This window comes from Uloborus diversus, unplaced genomic scaffold (assembly GCF_026930045.1).
Source record: "Uloborus diversus isolate 005 unplaced genomic scaffold, Udiv.v.3.1 scaffold_678, whole genome shotgun sequence".
Taxonomy (NCBI): Eukaryota; Metazoa; Arthropoda; class Arachnida; order Araneae; family Uloboridae; genus Uloborus; species Uloborus diversus.
In genome coordinates this window covers 20,551-35,297 of record NW_026558877.1, presented here as the reverse complement: position 1 = coordinate 35,297, position 14,747 = coordinate 20,551, and the positions used below count along the sequence as shown (strand labels likewise).

Below are 14,747 nucleotides of genomic sequence, written 5' to 3'. Positions count from 1 at the left end.
GACATTTCACAACAAAATTTTACATTTTAATGAAGACAATAAATAATAAAGAACGAGAACACTTAGCAATGCTCAAAATGTATTGGTTATACGTATGTGTTTCAACAGATACTCTATTGATAATCAAAAGCTGTACTCAGTGATCACTATGCAGGCTGAACACAGTTCATGCAACCACTGACAACGAGAAAGAAAGAAAATAAGAAGAGCGCACGTGCAACTTTTTGTCACACATAAAAACAACTATGTCACTTCCATCAAACAAAAAGGTAGTGGATCAAAAGTTCAAAGGCCTCGCATAAAAAGTTTCACTTTAAAAAAAAAAACCTCCATTTGTTTTTAATTTTTTCTGAAAAAAACAATTTTCTTGATTCTTGAATCACTTTTTTTAGTATCAGCTTTTCAGCCAACTATACATCTGTTGATGTGTAGAAAAACCCTTAAGGGGCCCTTCATTAATTACGTAAGGATGATTTTGGCAATTTTTGACCCCCCCCTCCCCCATGTAAGGGTAAGTAAGATTTTTCAAACCTCCCCCCCCCAATCTTATGTAAAATTCTATTTTGTTTTTCAAAATAACAAAATAACGAATATTAATATCACTGGAATCGTTATTAAATTCGCTATTACTAATTTTTTTTTTTTAAAATTTGGTAATACTTTTTGTGTATAAGAAATGTTTACTAAAAAGGATCTAGACTGAATATTTTTTCGACAAATATTTTTTGTATGTGTTGGGATACTAATTCAAAATAAGACATGCTATACGCAGTGCGATTTTTTAATTATATTTTTCACTATACATTTGTTTAAAAACAAGTAAAAGATAGCTCATCCTAATATGTTTTTTACCTTCCAGAAGCCAAAGAAATAGGATCCCTGCCAAACCACTTGACCACGCGATTTCTAATGTAAAATATCGACTTGGAAAATATTACGTAAGAATGGGTCTGACGCCCCCCCCCCCCAAGTAAGGGTATGTAGAGATTTTTTCAACCCCCTTCTCCCTCGGAACCCTTACGTAATTAATGAATGGCCCCTTACTACATGCAAAGGCACATGCACATTTCCTAAATGAAGCTGATCACTTTTTCTGCCTTGGGTCTGGCTCACAGATGATCGGGAGTGTACTGTTATTTTGGTTACATTCATTTTATTTCTTTACTATAAAATAGTTTTTCATCTTTAGCTGTTCTTGATGATGCTGTGGTAAGATATGCTCGTGTGAAGAAAAAGGGTTATTCTCAAATTCTTACAAACTTGGGACCATTGAACTTGGAGTTACACTGTGATATTACACCAAAAGCTTGTGAAAACTTTATTAAGTTAGCGAAATCAGGCTATTATGAAGGAACAATTTTCCACCGTTCTATAAAGAATTTTATGGTGAGTATATTCGGACTTGCTTTTGCTTACGTAATTAAGTATAATTGCTTGTTGAAGTGTTATGTATGCTATAAGGTAAAAGTAACTAAAAATCCCAAATAACTAACTTTCAAAATATTATCTGTGTGATTGAAAAAAAAAATACGTTTTTATTTCATACAAATATAAGTTCTAAACATCTTTCTTTGCAAGAAGGGATTCTTTACTACTGTAAATTCTGCATAGACTTATGAAAGATTTTAAAAGATTGGTACCTTAAATATTTCTATCTGAGCTACTGAATGATCCTATTGACATGTGATTATTCTATTCTGAAAGTAGTATGGTATTGTAAAAAGTTCATTTAGTTTTTAAATATTTTCTAATCTCTATTGTACAAAAACCTGTTATCTTATATGTTTCAAGAAAGTAAGAAACTTATTTCTTTAAAATTACAAAACTAGACTTTCTGCTATTACATATTCAGCTACAAACATAATTTCCATTATGGACTTGTTATTATTGTAACGGATCCGGTGCGACTTCCAACTTTCTTGAAAGGACGACACAGTTTTTGATTAAAAATACAGGAAATTTATTTACACTATGTACAGGAAAGATCGTCAACAACTGCTAAATTAATCATCAGCAATTAATCAAATATCACACAACACAGTAAACTCAACGGTTACACACGTATTTACTTCCAAATACGAAAAACAACACAGCGGAAAGCCTCACAGTAAACAGAGCTAATACACTCTCAGTACAAATTCTCAGTCGAAACTAAACTCTTTATCATGCATAACGGCTTTTTATACACACCAAAAGAGATCTCTCAACTATTCCAGAAAATGCTACACCATTCCACACTTTCTTATTTCTTTTCATTCACAAATCTTATCAATGAAAAAATAGGGGACCATATACTTCAGCCGAATGTATGGGGGCTGTATATTCATTACGGGAAACTATTTACAGGTTACGTTACTACAATAATTACTATTTACAGAATTTGTAACATTATGTTTTATGGAAGTAAAAGAACTGTTGAAATTATTGCTGGTTAAAATGCATATTAATTATTTTTTTTCTTTAAAATGGTATAACTCCTTAAATAAAACATTTATGTCTTTATAGATACAAGGAGGAGACCCTACTGGCACTGGTACAGGAGGAGAATCTGTTTGGAAGAAACCCTTCGAAGATGAATTTGCTCCCAATTTGAGCCATCAAGGTAGAGGAATTTTAAGCATGGCCAATTCTGGCCCTAATACCAACAAATCTCAGTTGTAAGTTACTTTCAGCCAAATCTTTAAAAATATTTAATGCGTACAGTTGTACTCAGTATATCTTTATTATTCTAAGGAATTCTAAATTTATATCTTACATGTTTTATTGAGGGTCTATAATATGTTCAAAAAATTCTGATACTTTCCAGCAGTCTGATCCATAATTCTTCAACTTTACTTGTTACAATAATGTTTGCCATTTCATAAGGATTTTTTTGTTTATTTACTTTGTTTTTGTTTCATTTTCAGCACTTTAATATTTCTTATTGATTCAAAATATTTATAACATCATATTGATAGTACATAAGTGTTACTGTTGCTAGCATTTATTTACGTTATAAATATACAAATACAAAAGTAACAACCAGCAACTGGCTCTAAGCACAGCTAGGCTAGTCCTAGTCCATCAGTATCCTCTATTTCAATTCATTTAAATAATTGGATTATGTCTCCTTCATTTATGACTATACTGCCGTGCTAACAGGGCCGATCCTAGCAGGTGTGCAGAGTGTGCACCGCACAAGGGCGGCCAAAGCAAGGGGCGGCCGCAGGCGGCATCATGTAGTTCTTTTAATCAAGCAAAATTCCTCAAGAATTTCTCACAAGATGACATAATAAGTCGAATAAATATGCAGAATTTTAAATGTTCAATTATCAAAGTAGGTGTCAATTTTCCAACAGCTTAGCATATTGAGAAAAATGGAATGTTAGACTCACATGCTTCATTTGGTTGCAAAATTTGTGACAGAACTGGTAATCAGGCATGAATACAGCAGGGGAGGGGCAATGACGAAAATCTACTCCCCCCCCCCACCCGAAGCATGAAAGAGTGCCTTCTAAAGGCCACTAATACTCATCCCCAGCCTTCCAAGCTTTTATTGACCCTTAACAATGAAGACATACATATTTTATGTAAAAGAAAAAAAAAACTATGCTGATAGAATACTCTCGCAAGTATTTCAAACTACAAATTCTGTGTTCAGCAGTCGTGGATGCGTGGAGACTGGAGAGACAATGGAAAATTGCGACTCCCCTGAGAGTCAAACATATATAATCAACGAACTAAAATTTTTAATTTTCCCCCTTTACAGCACTTTTTTTTAATTAAAATCACGAATGAACTGCCCGGTTACATATCAGGTAGGAGGACAGGGTCCTTGCCCCGGGTAACAAATTTTAAGTGTAGCTCCAAAACGAAGATCCAAAAGGATGCCTTGACCTTTTTGACAAGACTTTAAAGAAGGCCTAAAAATGATCGCTCTAAAACCCAAAATGTCTCTTCTGGGGACCGCTCTTCCAAACGTCATCAAAAATTGCTTAATGGCATTTTTCGAATTTCTTTTTCGAAATTTGAGGTAGAGGCCCCTGAAATCCATTCCCTAACATAACTACAAAAGATAGTCTGAATTAGCGGTCCCCAATCCTACCCCCTCTCACTTAACGTATTCAAAAACAAACCAAAATTGCGTTTTTCAATCATCAGTTTCAAAGAACTTTGGGGGAAATACCGCGGATCCCTCTTTTCTCCAACGTAATCACTATGGCTTAAACTTTCGTTTCTAGATGGTTCCGTGAAGCCACCAAACCATTCCTGCTTAAAATAGCCTGAAATTGACTTCAGTTTCAAAAAACAGTTCTTGAGGGCACGCTGAATCCCCAACCGCTCTTTGTCCCAACGTTATCAAACAATGCCTAAAATACGATTTTGGGACTTCCATTTCTAAAAAATTCCGGATGGCTTACGTAAATTTTCACAGCGCTAGGACATCCGGCATCCCCCATCAATCGGAGACAAGTCTTAAGTTGTATTTTTCAGATATTAATATCGAAAAATATTCAGAAAGATCCGCTGAAACTTCTCGGTTTCCTTAACGTCACCAAAGATAATACAAAATTGCGCTTTTTAGAGCCCTAAAACCCTTCCTTTACAAAAATAGCCTAAAATTGATTTTAATTCCGAAAAATATTTCTCTCAGTTCGGAGTATTTTTCCCTATCGTGTCCAAATCTAGCGAAAAATATGTTTTTGAAACAATAGTGCCGATAAATTACCAGAGGAAGGATGCCAGACCCCCTACCGTCACCAAAGACAGCCTGAATTTGAGTTTTAAACTTCAATTTTGAAAACTTTCGATAGGAGACGACCGAATCTCCCTCCCTCCAACAACGTCAACAAAGATAACCCAAAATTGCTTGTTCCAAACTTCCGTTCCAGAAAAAAATTTTTAAGAGCGCCGATCCTTTCTAAACTAAGGTCACAAAAAATAACTGCAATTTAACATCAATTTTTAAAGAATTTTAGGAAAGAACTCCAACATTACTTTCCCCTCAAATCTCGAAAAATTTCCTAAAATTGCAATTTTTGACGTCAATATTGAAAATTTCTCCATGGACCTTGAATGTTCCCGACTCTTTTGTCCTAGCAACCAAACACAACCAAATATTAATTACAGCTTTTTTCATAAGCCAATTTTTAATATTTTCTGGATGCGAATCCCCCCCACCCCGTTTCTTCCTCCTCCGTCTTTCCTCTGATATCATCAGACAGACTATAAAATGCGTTTTTACGACTAGTACATTTTTTGTACCTATTACTTTCTTCAAAGATATAAACTATACCTAAGGAGTTTTTTCTAACTTTTTACATGAATTCATCCTTCTTCTGTTTTTTTTAATTAGATCTTGATACAGAAATTTGAAGAAAGGTTTATATAGATTTATATGGGCGTTATAGTCAAAACATGCAAATTGCTCTTCAGGGGCGGCACATCAGGTCTTTGCACACAGGCGGCCGACACCCTAGGATCGGCCCTGCGTGCTAAGCACAGATGTGGTATCTGCACATTTTATCAAAATTGAGTTATTGTCACCACGTGGTCGTTAGTAATTTACTTTATCTAAATCTCAAGTTTTTTGTCGATTTGTGAACGCGAAATATTAAAAAAAGCCTTGAGAAAAAGTCGTAACTGCAAATTTGCTTAGTTTGCTAAGACAATTTGAACATAAGTGACTAATACTAAGCCTTTAAAGTGGTATCTGCGCTGTTACCACTTTTTTCCTTAGTAATTTGTAGATACGTCCTTTATACCTTAGTAAAGCAGCATATTTAATAATGTAGCATTTTATTGTAACACGGAATATTAAAATTAGTTTACTGTTGGGAATAGTTGATACAGGTTGATTATAAAAACTAATACAACTTTGCATAATTTTTAAAGTAAATATTCAGCTTTTTCTATTTAAATGGTTTTTTAAAATGCAAATTCTAAAAATGAAATGCATGCAAAATATTCATATCTAATTCTTTCAAGCAAAAAACAAAAAAAAAAACACATTTCATTCTACGGCCAGTAATATTTTTATTTAAGTATTGTCTGCTGCCAAAATTATCTCTATGCTCGGTAAAAATGAATCTAAAAAATAAAACATTATAAAAAACACATTCTTTGAATATAAAAAACAGAAAATTGTTATGGATTACAGAACTGTTCAGAGTTTTGAAAATGGTATCTTTCAAAAGGTAGATTCTCTTAGATTTGTATTAACAAAATAAAGGGAAACAGCTGCGTCTAAAGAAAGCAGATGTTTTCAGTATTATTTAATGATACATTGAGGACGTTTTTCTAAGCTACTTTTGTAGTATCTGTGCAGATACCCCTAAAAATGCTTAGTAATTGTAACTTACGGTGAAAATAGCTTAGCATATGAAACGGTTTTGAAAAAAAAATTGTCGTAACTACATTTCTTAATTTTAAATTAAGATTTTTACAAAAATACTCTCTTACGGTTTTTAGATAAGTTATTTACGAAACAACTACCGCAAGTTGAGCATTTAATTAAGTCATAAATCAAAGAAATGAGTTGTAAAACTTTAATCATCAATTTCTCATTTTGATCTCTACTGCAGATACCACATGTGTGCTTAGCACGGCAGTATACAAAAATTAAAAGCAAATAAAAATAAATAAATAAAAAACTTTTTAAGCCTCTTATCCGTATAATCCTTAAATAAATATATATTTTTAAAATTATTACTCAGATGAAAATTTGGGCCTGTTTGAGTAGAGCGACTGGTTAACTCAGTTAGCCATGTAGCCGATCGTATATGAAACTCACCCCATTAATCACCGACTTCATGAAATCAGCTTTCCAGGTCAACCAGTAAATCTGTCAGAACACACACAAAAAAAAAAAAAATAATAATAATAATAATAAATAATAATAATAATAATTTTTTAAATTTGTGTTAGATGTCTCAATGTTTTGTATTTTAAATACTTTCATGAGTTACTTATTTACTCATGCGTTATCTTGTATTATTTACAGTGTATCTTGCATTGCTAAATTTGAAGTCCAAATAATTCAATTATTATTATTATCATTCAGAACTCGGCTTTGATTTTTCAAAAATCTTAGTAATAAATCAATAAATAGGGTAACAGCATCAGTCACAGACATGCTTCAGACATCACTCTCAGGTTAACTAAATTTTCTGAGACTTTTAATGTATTTTAGACTTTTTAAACTACTTTTTTCTCATGCAACAACATCTCATGTAACAACTGGCTGCTTCTAGATCCTCTGAATTAGTTAATTCTATTTTTATTTGCTCAATTTCAAAAACAGGTTCGATACCGACAAATCTGATGATACCCAGTTACAGATCGGATGAGGAAAGGATGAGTAATGGAATTCCCCTTTTCTCTTCAAAATGTGCTTTATATTTAGATCTAAAACCTTATTAAATTCAAATGAACATAAAGCACCCAGCTGATCTTGCATCGGCTGTTCATAACCTTCCACCACTGCCTTGTGAATACCAACTGGTTCATAAAATTCACTCTGATAACTCTAGATGTCTGCACCGTATTGATGGGCCACAGCAACATCAGTTTAACCCTCCTATAGGATAACGGCACCAGTAACATACGTACTTAAGACATTGCTCCTGGGTTAACTTAATTTTTTGAGCCTTTTAATGTATTTAGAATTTTAAAATTATTTTTCTCTTATGCAACTACATTGCATCTAACGTTTGGCTGCTTCTGGATCCTCTGAATTAGTTAATTCTATTTTTATTTGCTGGATTTCGAAAAAAGATCCGACCCTCTATGACAGACACCGACAAATTTGATGATACCCAGTTACAGATCGGATGAGGAAAGGATGAGTAATGAACAAAATTCCCTTTTTCTCTTCAAAATGTGCAAAGTTTTTTATTTTTAGGACTAAAGCCTTTTTAAATTCAAATGAACATGAAACACCGGCAGACCTCGTGGTGGCTGTTCATAACCTTCCACCACTGCCTTGTAAAGATCAACTGGCTCATAAAATTCACTCTGATAACACTAGATGGTTGCACCGTATTCATGGGCCACAGCAACATCAGTTTTATCCGCTGAAAACTCTTATTATTTAAATCCAAACTTATAACTGTCTGTTACTGGTGACCTTACTCTACAGGTTGCAAGCTCAGTTCTCCTATAAAAGCATAGTTACTGTGCATGAATGTATAGTTAAAATGTAACGTTTCTGAACATTGATGTTTCAAATCATCTATGTTTTGTGGTTAGAGCATCAATACCATTAACCTTTTAATTTTGAGTATTGATGTTTTTGCATCTATGTTGCATCTCTAAGTACTGCATTATATGTAAATGAATTTCATTTATGTGAAAATCAGTACAAAAGCCGTTAATGTGTTGCCTAATGAGTATCATTAATTAAATACATTCTCCATTCAATAACAAATTAAGTTTTAAAAATGGATTGTGAACTAATTTTATTTCTTTTCCAGTTTTATTACATATCGATCTTGTCAGCATTTGGATAAAAAACACTCTATTTTTGGAAGGTAAAAACTTAATTTTATCACTTTCTGCTATGGAATAATTGTCATTAATTAAACCTTGCAAACCTTTCTTATTGTTTGATGTAGTAAGTGATTCATTGCATTGCCTTCTTTTCCTCTCTAGCCAAGAGTAAGTTTATGTATTTAGCGTATGTAAGTTTGATACAGAAAATAATTTTTACTGGAATCTGCTCAATCTGTTTGTTTTTTTTTACTGGTGAAGGCATAATATGATAGTCCAAAAAAAAAACTTTTTAATAAACTGAAGAAATCTATCTAAAGTTCAATATATATATATATATATATATATATATATATATATATATATATATATATATATATATATATATATATATATACATATATATATATATATATATATATAAAGAGTTGAAAAGTAAGCTACATAATTTTTGTTAAAAAATTATGTAGCTTGCTTTTCAATTAAATTGGTTACTGCTGCTCAGTATTCAATCTTTAAAATACTATGTTATACATTTCTTTTTAAGCCAAAAACATTGATTTTCTTTAAAAAGGATTAACCAAATTTTCATAATTATAGCTTTTGTAAAAATAGAAAATATTTATTTTCCCAGCAAGGATGTAGCCAAGGGGTGGGTCCATGGGGTCCGGACCCCCCCCCCTCCTTCCCGAAAGACCCCTCTCCTTTTTTCCCAGTTGTTGCATCTCGCATCAACAAAATTTTTCCGAAAGATAATGATTTTATAAAATGCAGCATTCTCTCCTCTTAAATATTCCCAGTAATCGGCAATTTTCTCAGCGCTTGAGTCAATTCAGAACACGAGAACCTCGTGCAACAACTGCAGGTTCCCAATTTTCGTCTGCTTTTTGCTGTGTCACCTACTCCGTCCGAAACGGGGAAATGTCCCTTTCGACTTTCAAACCAGCTGGGTCCTGTGACCTTGAAATTCAGCCCCTCTCCTTGATCCATCAAATTGCCATTGGCAAAGTAAAAACAAGCATTTATTGCCACTTCCGCCGTATCCCACATTCTCATTGGCGTGGTTTTCTTTATTTCTTTCTCTCTTCTTTTTGGATTTTCGTGGATTTCGTAGACGCATGTTGTACGAAAGACAGCCAGAGTGAGGTGCATTCCTGGTGAATCAGTAATTGAATTCCGATTCTTTTCTGTTTTAACATGCAGTTTTTATCTACGTCATACTTATAGGAAACATATCTTGAACAAAAAATTGTATGCAAAAGAAAATTAAGTTTACCCAAGCTAGGTAAGTCGCAGTGCTCCCTTTTAAAGTTTTCTTGATAATACGAGCAATTTTACGTGTTAATGTGTTTTTCCATTTAAAAACTAATTTTAGATTCTAAGCCAGCAGCGAAAAAAGAAATTCTACACATTTCGTGTGTTTGAGGATGAGAAAAAAATTATTGATTTTTTTTTTTTCATTTTAACTCTATATTTTTGGCATGGTTCATTTCAGATTCATTTTATATTTTGATAAAAATTTTATTTGAACTTTTAGATTACTTTTAACATCTCTCTCCTTTCTGAGTAACAAATTACGTAGATTTTTTACTGATGTTTCCCCCCCTCCCCCCCAATATTTAAGCATGATCATGGAACATATTAAATGCCCCAAAAAAATTCGTGTTTGAAGGTAAAATAAATAAAATAAATGAATAAATAAAACTTGAAGTTGGTGTAACAAACTTTTTACTGTATCAAAATTTTATAGAAAAATTAAATTGAAAATTACTTGAATATTTTACTGTGATCAGTTTATGAAATTACAAGTTCGGCCATATTAACGCATGTAATAAGTAATTTATTAGAAATTATTACTTTTAAATCTTACTGAATTGTAATTCTATGATCCCAAAAGAAAAACAGTTAGTTTTTAATTGACGAAAAAAAATCTTATTCAATGTTTTTTCATAAAACATATTTGTATTTGCATCATTGGAATACATTTTCTGATTGTTATTCACTGGCTTTGTACTAAGGAGTTATTTAATTAGCATCTATGCATCCATCTTTAGTAAATTGTGAAGGTAGCATTAAACGTAACAAAAAACAGGCATGTGCATTTAACTATAAATTACTAGGTGAAAATTACCGCTATTTACTGCGTTACAAGCAAAGAAACAAAAAAGGTGAATACGAGGTAAATGTTTTTGAGTTTTTCTTTTATATATTGCCTTTTTTTTTAAACACTTATTTTCTTCAAGCTAAAGATATTTACTATTTCTTGCAATAGAGTGTTTTGCAACATCGTATTAAAGAAAAAAAATCATTACCTGCGTCGTAAAATATGATATGTATTGTTGTTAAAATTAACAACATGTTCTTAAAAAAAATTACACAGATGCTTAATTTAATTCATTAGGTATACATTCCATTAATCGGCATGTAAAAGAGCCCTTAGGTCGTTTTACTGTGAATACTCTTGACAAAATTAAATTCCTTTTGCAGTTTCGCATCGAAGAGAGCTCAGGTGTCTCCATCTGGTGGAAACTGGGCATCGAATTTTCCTGTGACATTCACATCCGCGCCTTAATGGTGGCATATGAATGACTGGATGCCATATCGTTGGTTCGCACTTGTTCCGCAAAAGGCTAAAGCCTCTAACACAGCCCCGTTAGAAAGAAAAAAATAATGATAAAAAACGGCAATACGCCTTTTCCGATATTTAAAATTTTTTCAAACAGCTTTCACCCTTTGAGGAATAGCGACTTCACTTGAGAACACCATTTATTTCTTGCTTCTCTTTTTTTTCAGCTAACTGAAATTACTGTGTCAGTTGGCTGAAGAAAGAAAAAAAATATATATATATATAAAATGGTTGCAACAAAGGAAGCCTCCGTCCCTCAAAGAGTTAATAGTTTGTTCAAGCTTTTAATTGATGATTAGGAATGATAATTAGAAAACGGATAAGATTGGAAATATCATTCTAATTCGTGTTATCAAAAGAATATTATAAATAAAATAAATAAAAACTAATTCAAGCTTTTTAAGTGAAACCTTGTTAATATTTTCGTTGAGAGAGTTGTGGGATTTTGTCTGAAATGTTGTTCAAATCGGACAGGGTTACGTTATGTAACATTCATATAGTTAAACATTCGACTCCATAGACATAGATTTATTTATCCTCATATAAATAATGCCGATGATCGAGTAACCCGCGTGTTTCAACAATGAATTTGCACCACATTTTATTAAATTATCGCATGCATTTTCCAAGTAATTTCTAGAACAGTTTTCGTTTTCCGTTTTTCTTTTATTGTGCCCTTTTTATTAATAGAAAATGTATCACTTATTTTCAGGAGGACTGAGGTTCCCCCATATTTGGAAACTTTCTATGTGATAACTTTCAGTTTAATGTTAATTTACAAACTGACAATAATTAATTTACCACTTAACATAAACTTTTTTAAACTAATTTCAACTAATGACTCTATTAATTTCAATTATTTAATTAATTTTAGTTAATTATCATATTTTAATGATCAGTTTTAATTGGATTTATCTTAGTCTTGTGTAATTATCAGCTACTAATTCTGTTTTAGCATACCTCCTCTTTTGAAGTTCGTGCAACCTTGGACCCCCCCCCCCCCCCCCTTAACAAAGTTCGTTGGGTTTGAAATTTTGCACAGAAATTACAGGGCACTACCAGGGCCTTTCGAAGAGCTGGCGGCGCCTGGGGCAAAAGTTTCCTGGCGCTCCTCTCCCCTGTACACACAAAAAAATCAAGTTAGTTATAACATCAGTGCATCACACATGTGAACACGTACTTGCATTTTCTACATATTAATTGACAGAACAATCAGATGGCTATGCATAATACAAATTAAAACACAAATAATGAATTTATTTCTAATATTTGAAACATTAATAATCCAAAAAAAAAAAAAAAAATGGAATAGTGGAAATTGTCAAAATTCAAATATTTATCTAGTAAAATGTTATCCCACAAGATAAAAAATTATCAATTAAAGTTGAATTAGTTACTCACACTGATCAAACTAGGAACACGAATAAATAATTAATAATATAAATAGAAAATGCATTTCTCAAAATAAATTACATGAAAATTAAATTTCAATCTGGACTCATCCAATGATTCTTTTCAAGAGTTTTTTAGTTAACTTGTACCAATTTAATACCAGCTTTCGTATACGTATGTTAAAAAAAAGATAACATTTATTTGATCAAATAGTTGTAAGTTTTATGAGAAAACCCCCAAATACTCAACAACATCAAAAATTGCTCAGAATTGTGTTTTTGGAGCTTTAAATTCAAAACATTACTGGCCCTAATGTTCCAAAATATGGCATTTAACAAAATTGCATTTTAAAACTTGAGTTTAAGAAAATATTCGAGCAAGATTTCTCATACCACCTTTTTTTAATATCACAATCAATGGGTTTTTTGAACGACACTTAAAATTTTTTAAGTGGAATAGCCCCTTAACATAAAACATTGCTTAAGTTCTTGGACCGTAATTTTAAAATTTTTCCCAGTGAGACTCCAGACCCTCCTTTTCATAAAATCTTCAAAGCTTGTTTAAAGTTGCGTTTTTGATACTTCAATTTCTAAAACTTGCAGAGGGGAAGAAGAAGTTGATTTCAATTTATTTATTAATAAGAACAAAAAAAAAAAAAGATTGGAAATAGTCTCCTTACCCTAACGTTAATAAACATGGCCTACAATCGGGTTTTTAAGGCTTCAATTTCTAGAAATTTTCGCTGAGACCCCTCCTATCCCCCTCTCTTTCTTATCAGATCAAAAAAAAAAATTCCTTTTTTTTTATCAATGTGCTCTCCTAAGACGTTTTTCTGGTTACGTCATTGCATGCAGAGGCAGAATTCCAAGAAATTTCTTGGGAATTAGACGAAGGAGAAGGGCTTTTTGTTTGATTATAAACAGTTATATTCTCATAAATTGTATCTGCTTCAATGATACAAAGGAAACGAATGTTTTGAAGATGGAAAGAGAGGACTATTTTCATACCCTAGGAAGAAAATAGAGAATCATTGCAATGATTCTCTATTTTGTGTGTCTATGAGTGTGCATCTGTGACATACAAAATGATGGGTGCCTTGCAGTGCTCCCTCATTTTGTGGCGCCGGGGACATTTGCCCCGCTCGCCTCCCTCTTTGGACGGCCCTGGGCACTACAACTACAGGGTTATGAACATTTCCTTCTCTAATGATCCCTCCTATTATACATCACTGAAAAAGCTTCAAAATGGTTATCTAAGATTGATTCCAACAAAGCAGTAATTATGTCCGGCTCCATCCAAGCAAATAAACATCATTACCAGTGTCAGATCCTGATTTACAAAAATGACTCTGGGCATACTGGATTACCTAACGATATCGGCAATACAATCAAAAGTATCTCCTGCCTTAAGACAGTTGCTCTTCGGCCGGGACGTTGAGACCTATACTGGGCCCTGGGGTAAAATACTGGCATGCAGGACTTCCATCCAACTTCTTCTGGAAAATCATCTTTCTACCCTTATGGCTGTCCTCACCTCTTAATTACATTCCAATGGTCTTATTTATTTTTGAAAAAAATATGATTGATTTTTATGAGTGATTTATTTAGTAGATCAAAATTGCTCTAAAGACTGAAAAATAATTTTATTCTTCGAACACCATTGATAGTACTTTTAAACATAATTTTTGAAGTTGGCACAAAAATGATAGATAAAATCATTTGTAGACATAATTCATGTACAGCTATAAATTTAAGTGCATACATTGTACATTGACGACAGCATATTTGTGTAATGATATGAATATTTTCTTTCTAACTTTAAATGGTTTTTTGGAATAAAAGCAATTTTTATCTGCAGTTTTGAAGTCGGTTCTACCTTTTTTTTCCAAAAATATTTTTATTAAAAAATAAGCTTTTCTATTCTTTATGCATAAAGATGTTTTTTTTCCAGCATAATTACCTACTTTCAATTTGCTCACTTTCTTGTAAAAATATATATGAATCTTTATGATAAGTTTTTATGTATGATAAAAGTATGTATTAACATATTAGGTTTGAGATATTAATTGCCATTTTCACGTGTAATTGCCAATTATGAATACCAAACCTAGATAAAATTTAAAACTGTCTATAAACTCAAATAAGTGCTTAAAAATTTTCTGCTGAAAAACAAGGTACTCCTGCCGTATATTGTATCACGGCCAGTACAAAGAAATGTAATGTTGAAAGTGAGTAGAGTTCTACTATGGAAGCGTAATGTT

General features: G+C 32.4%; 1 protein-coding gene across 1 annotated transcript in view; it reads left to right on the top strand.

Annotated features, from left to right (window-relative positions):
* The window catches only part of LOC129233742 (RING-type E3 ubiquitin-protein ligase PPIL2-like), a 73,888-nt gene that overhangs the window by 39,552 nt on the left and 19,589 nt on the right, over window positions 1–14,747 (top strand). The window contains exons 9-11 of the mRNA XM_054867718.1: window positions 1,190–1,386; window positions 2,506–2,657; window positions 8,454–8,510. Coding sequence (XP_054723693.1) covers window positions 1,190–1,386; window positions 2,506–2,657; window positions 8,454–8,510 — 406 coding nt within the window. The remainder of the gene's footprint in view (window positions 1–1,189; window positions 1,387–2,505; window positions 2,658–8,453; window positions 8,511–14,747) is intronic.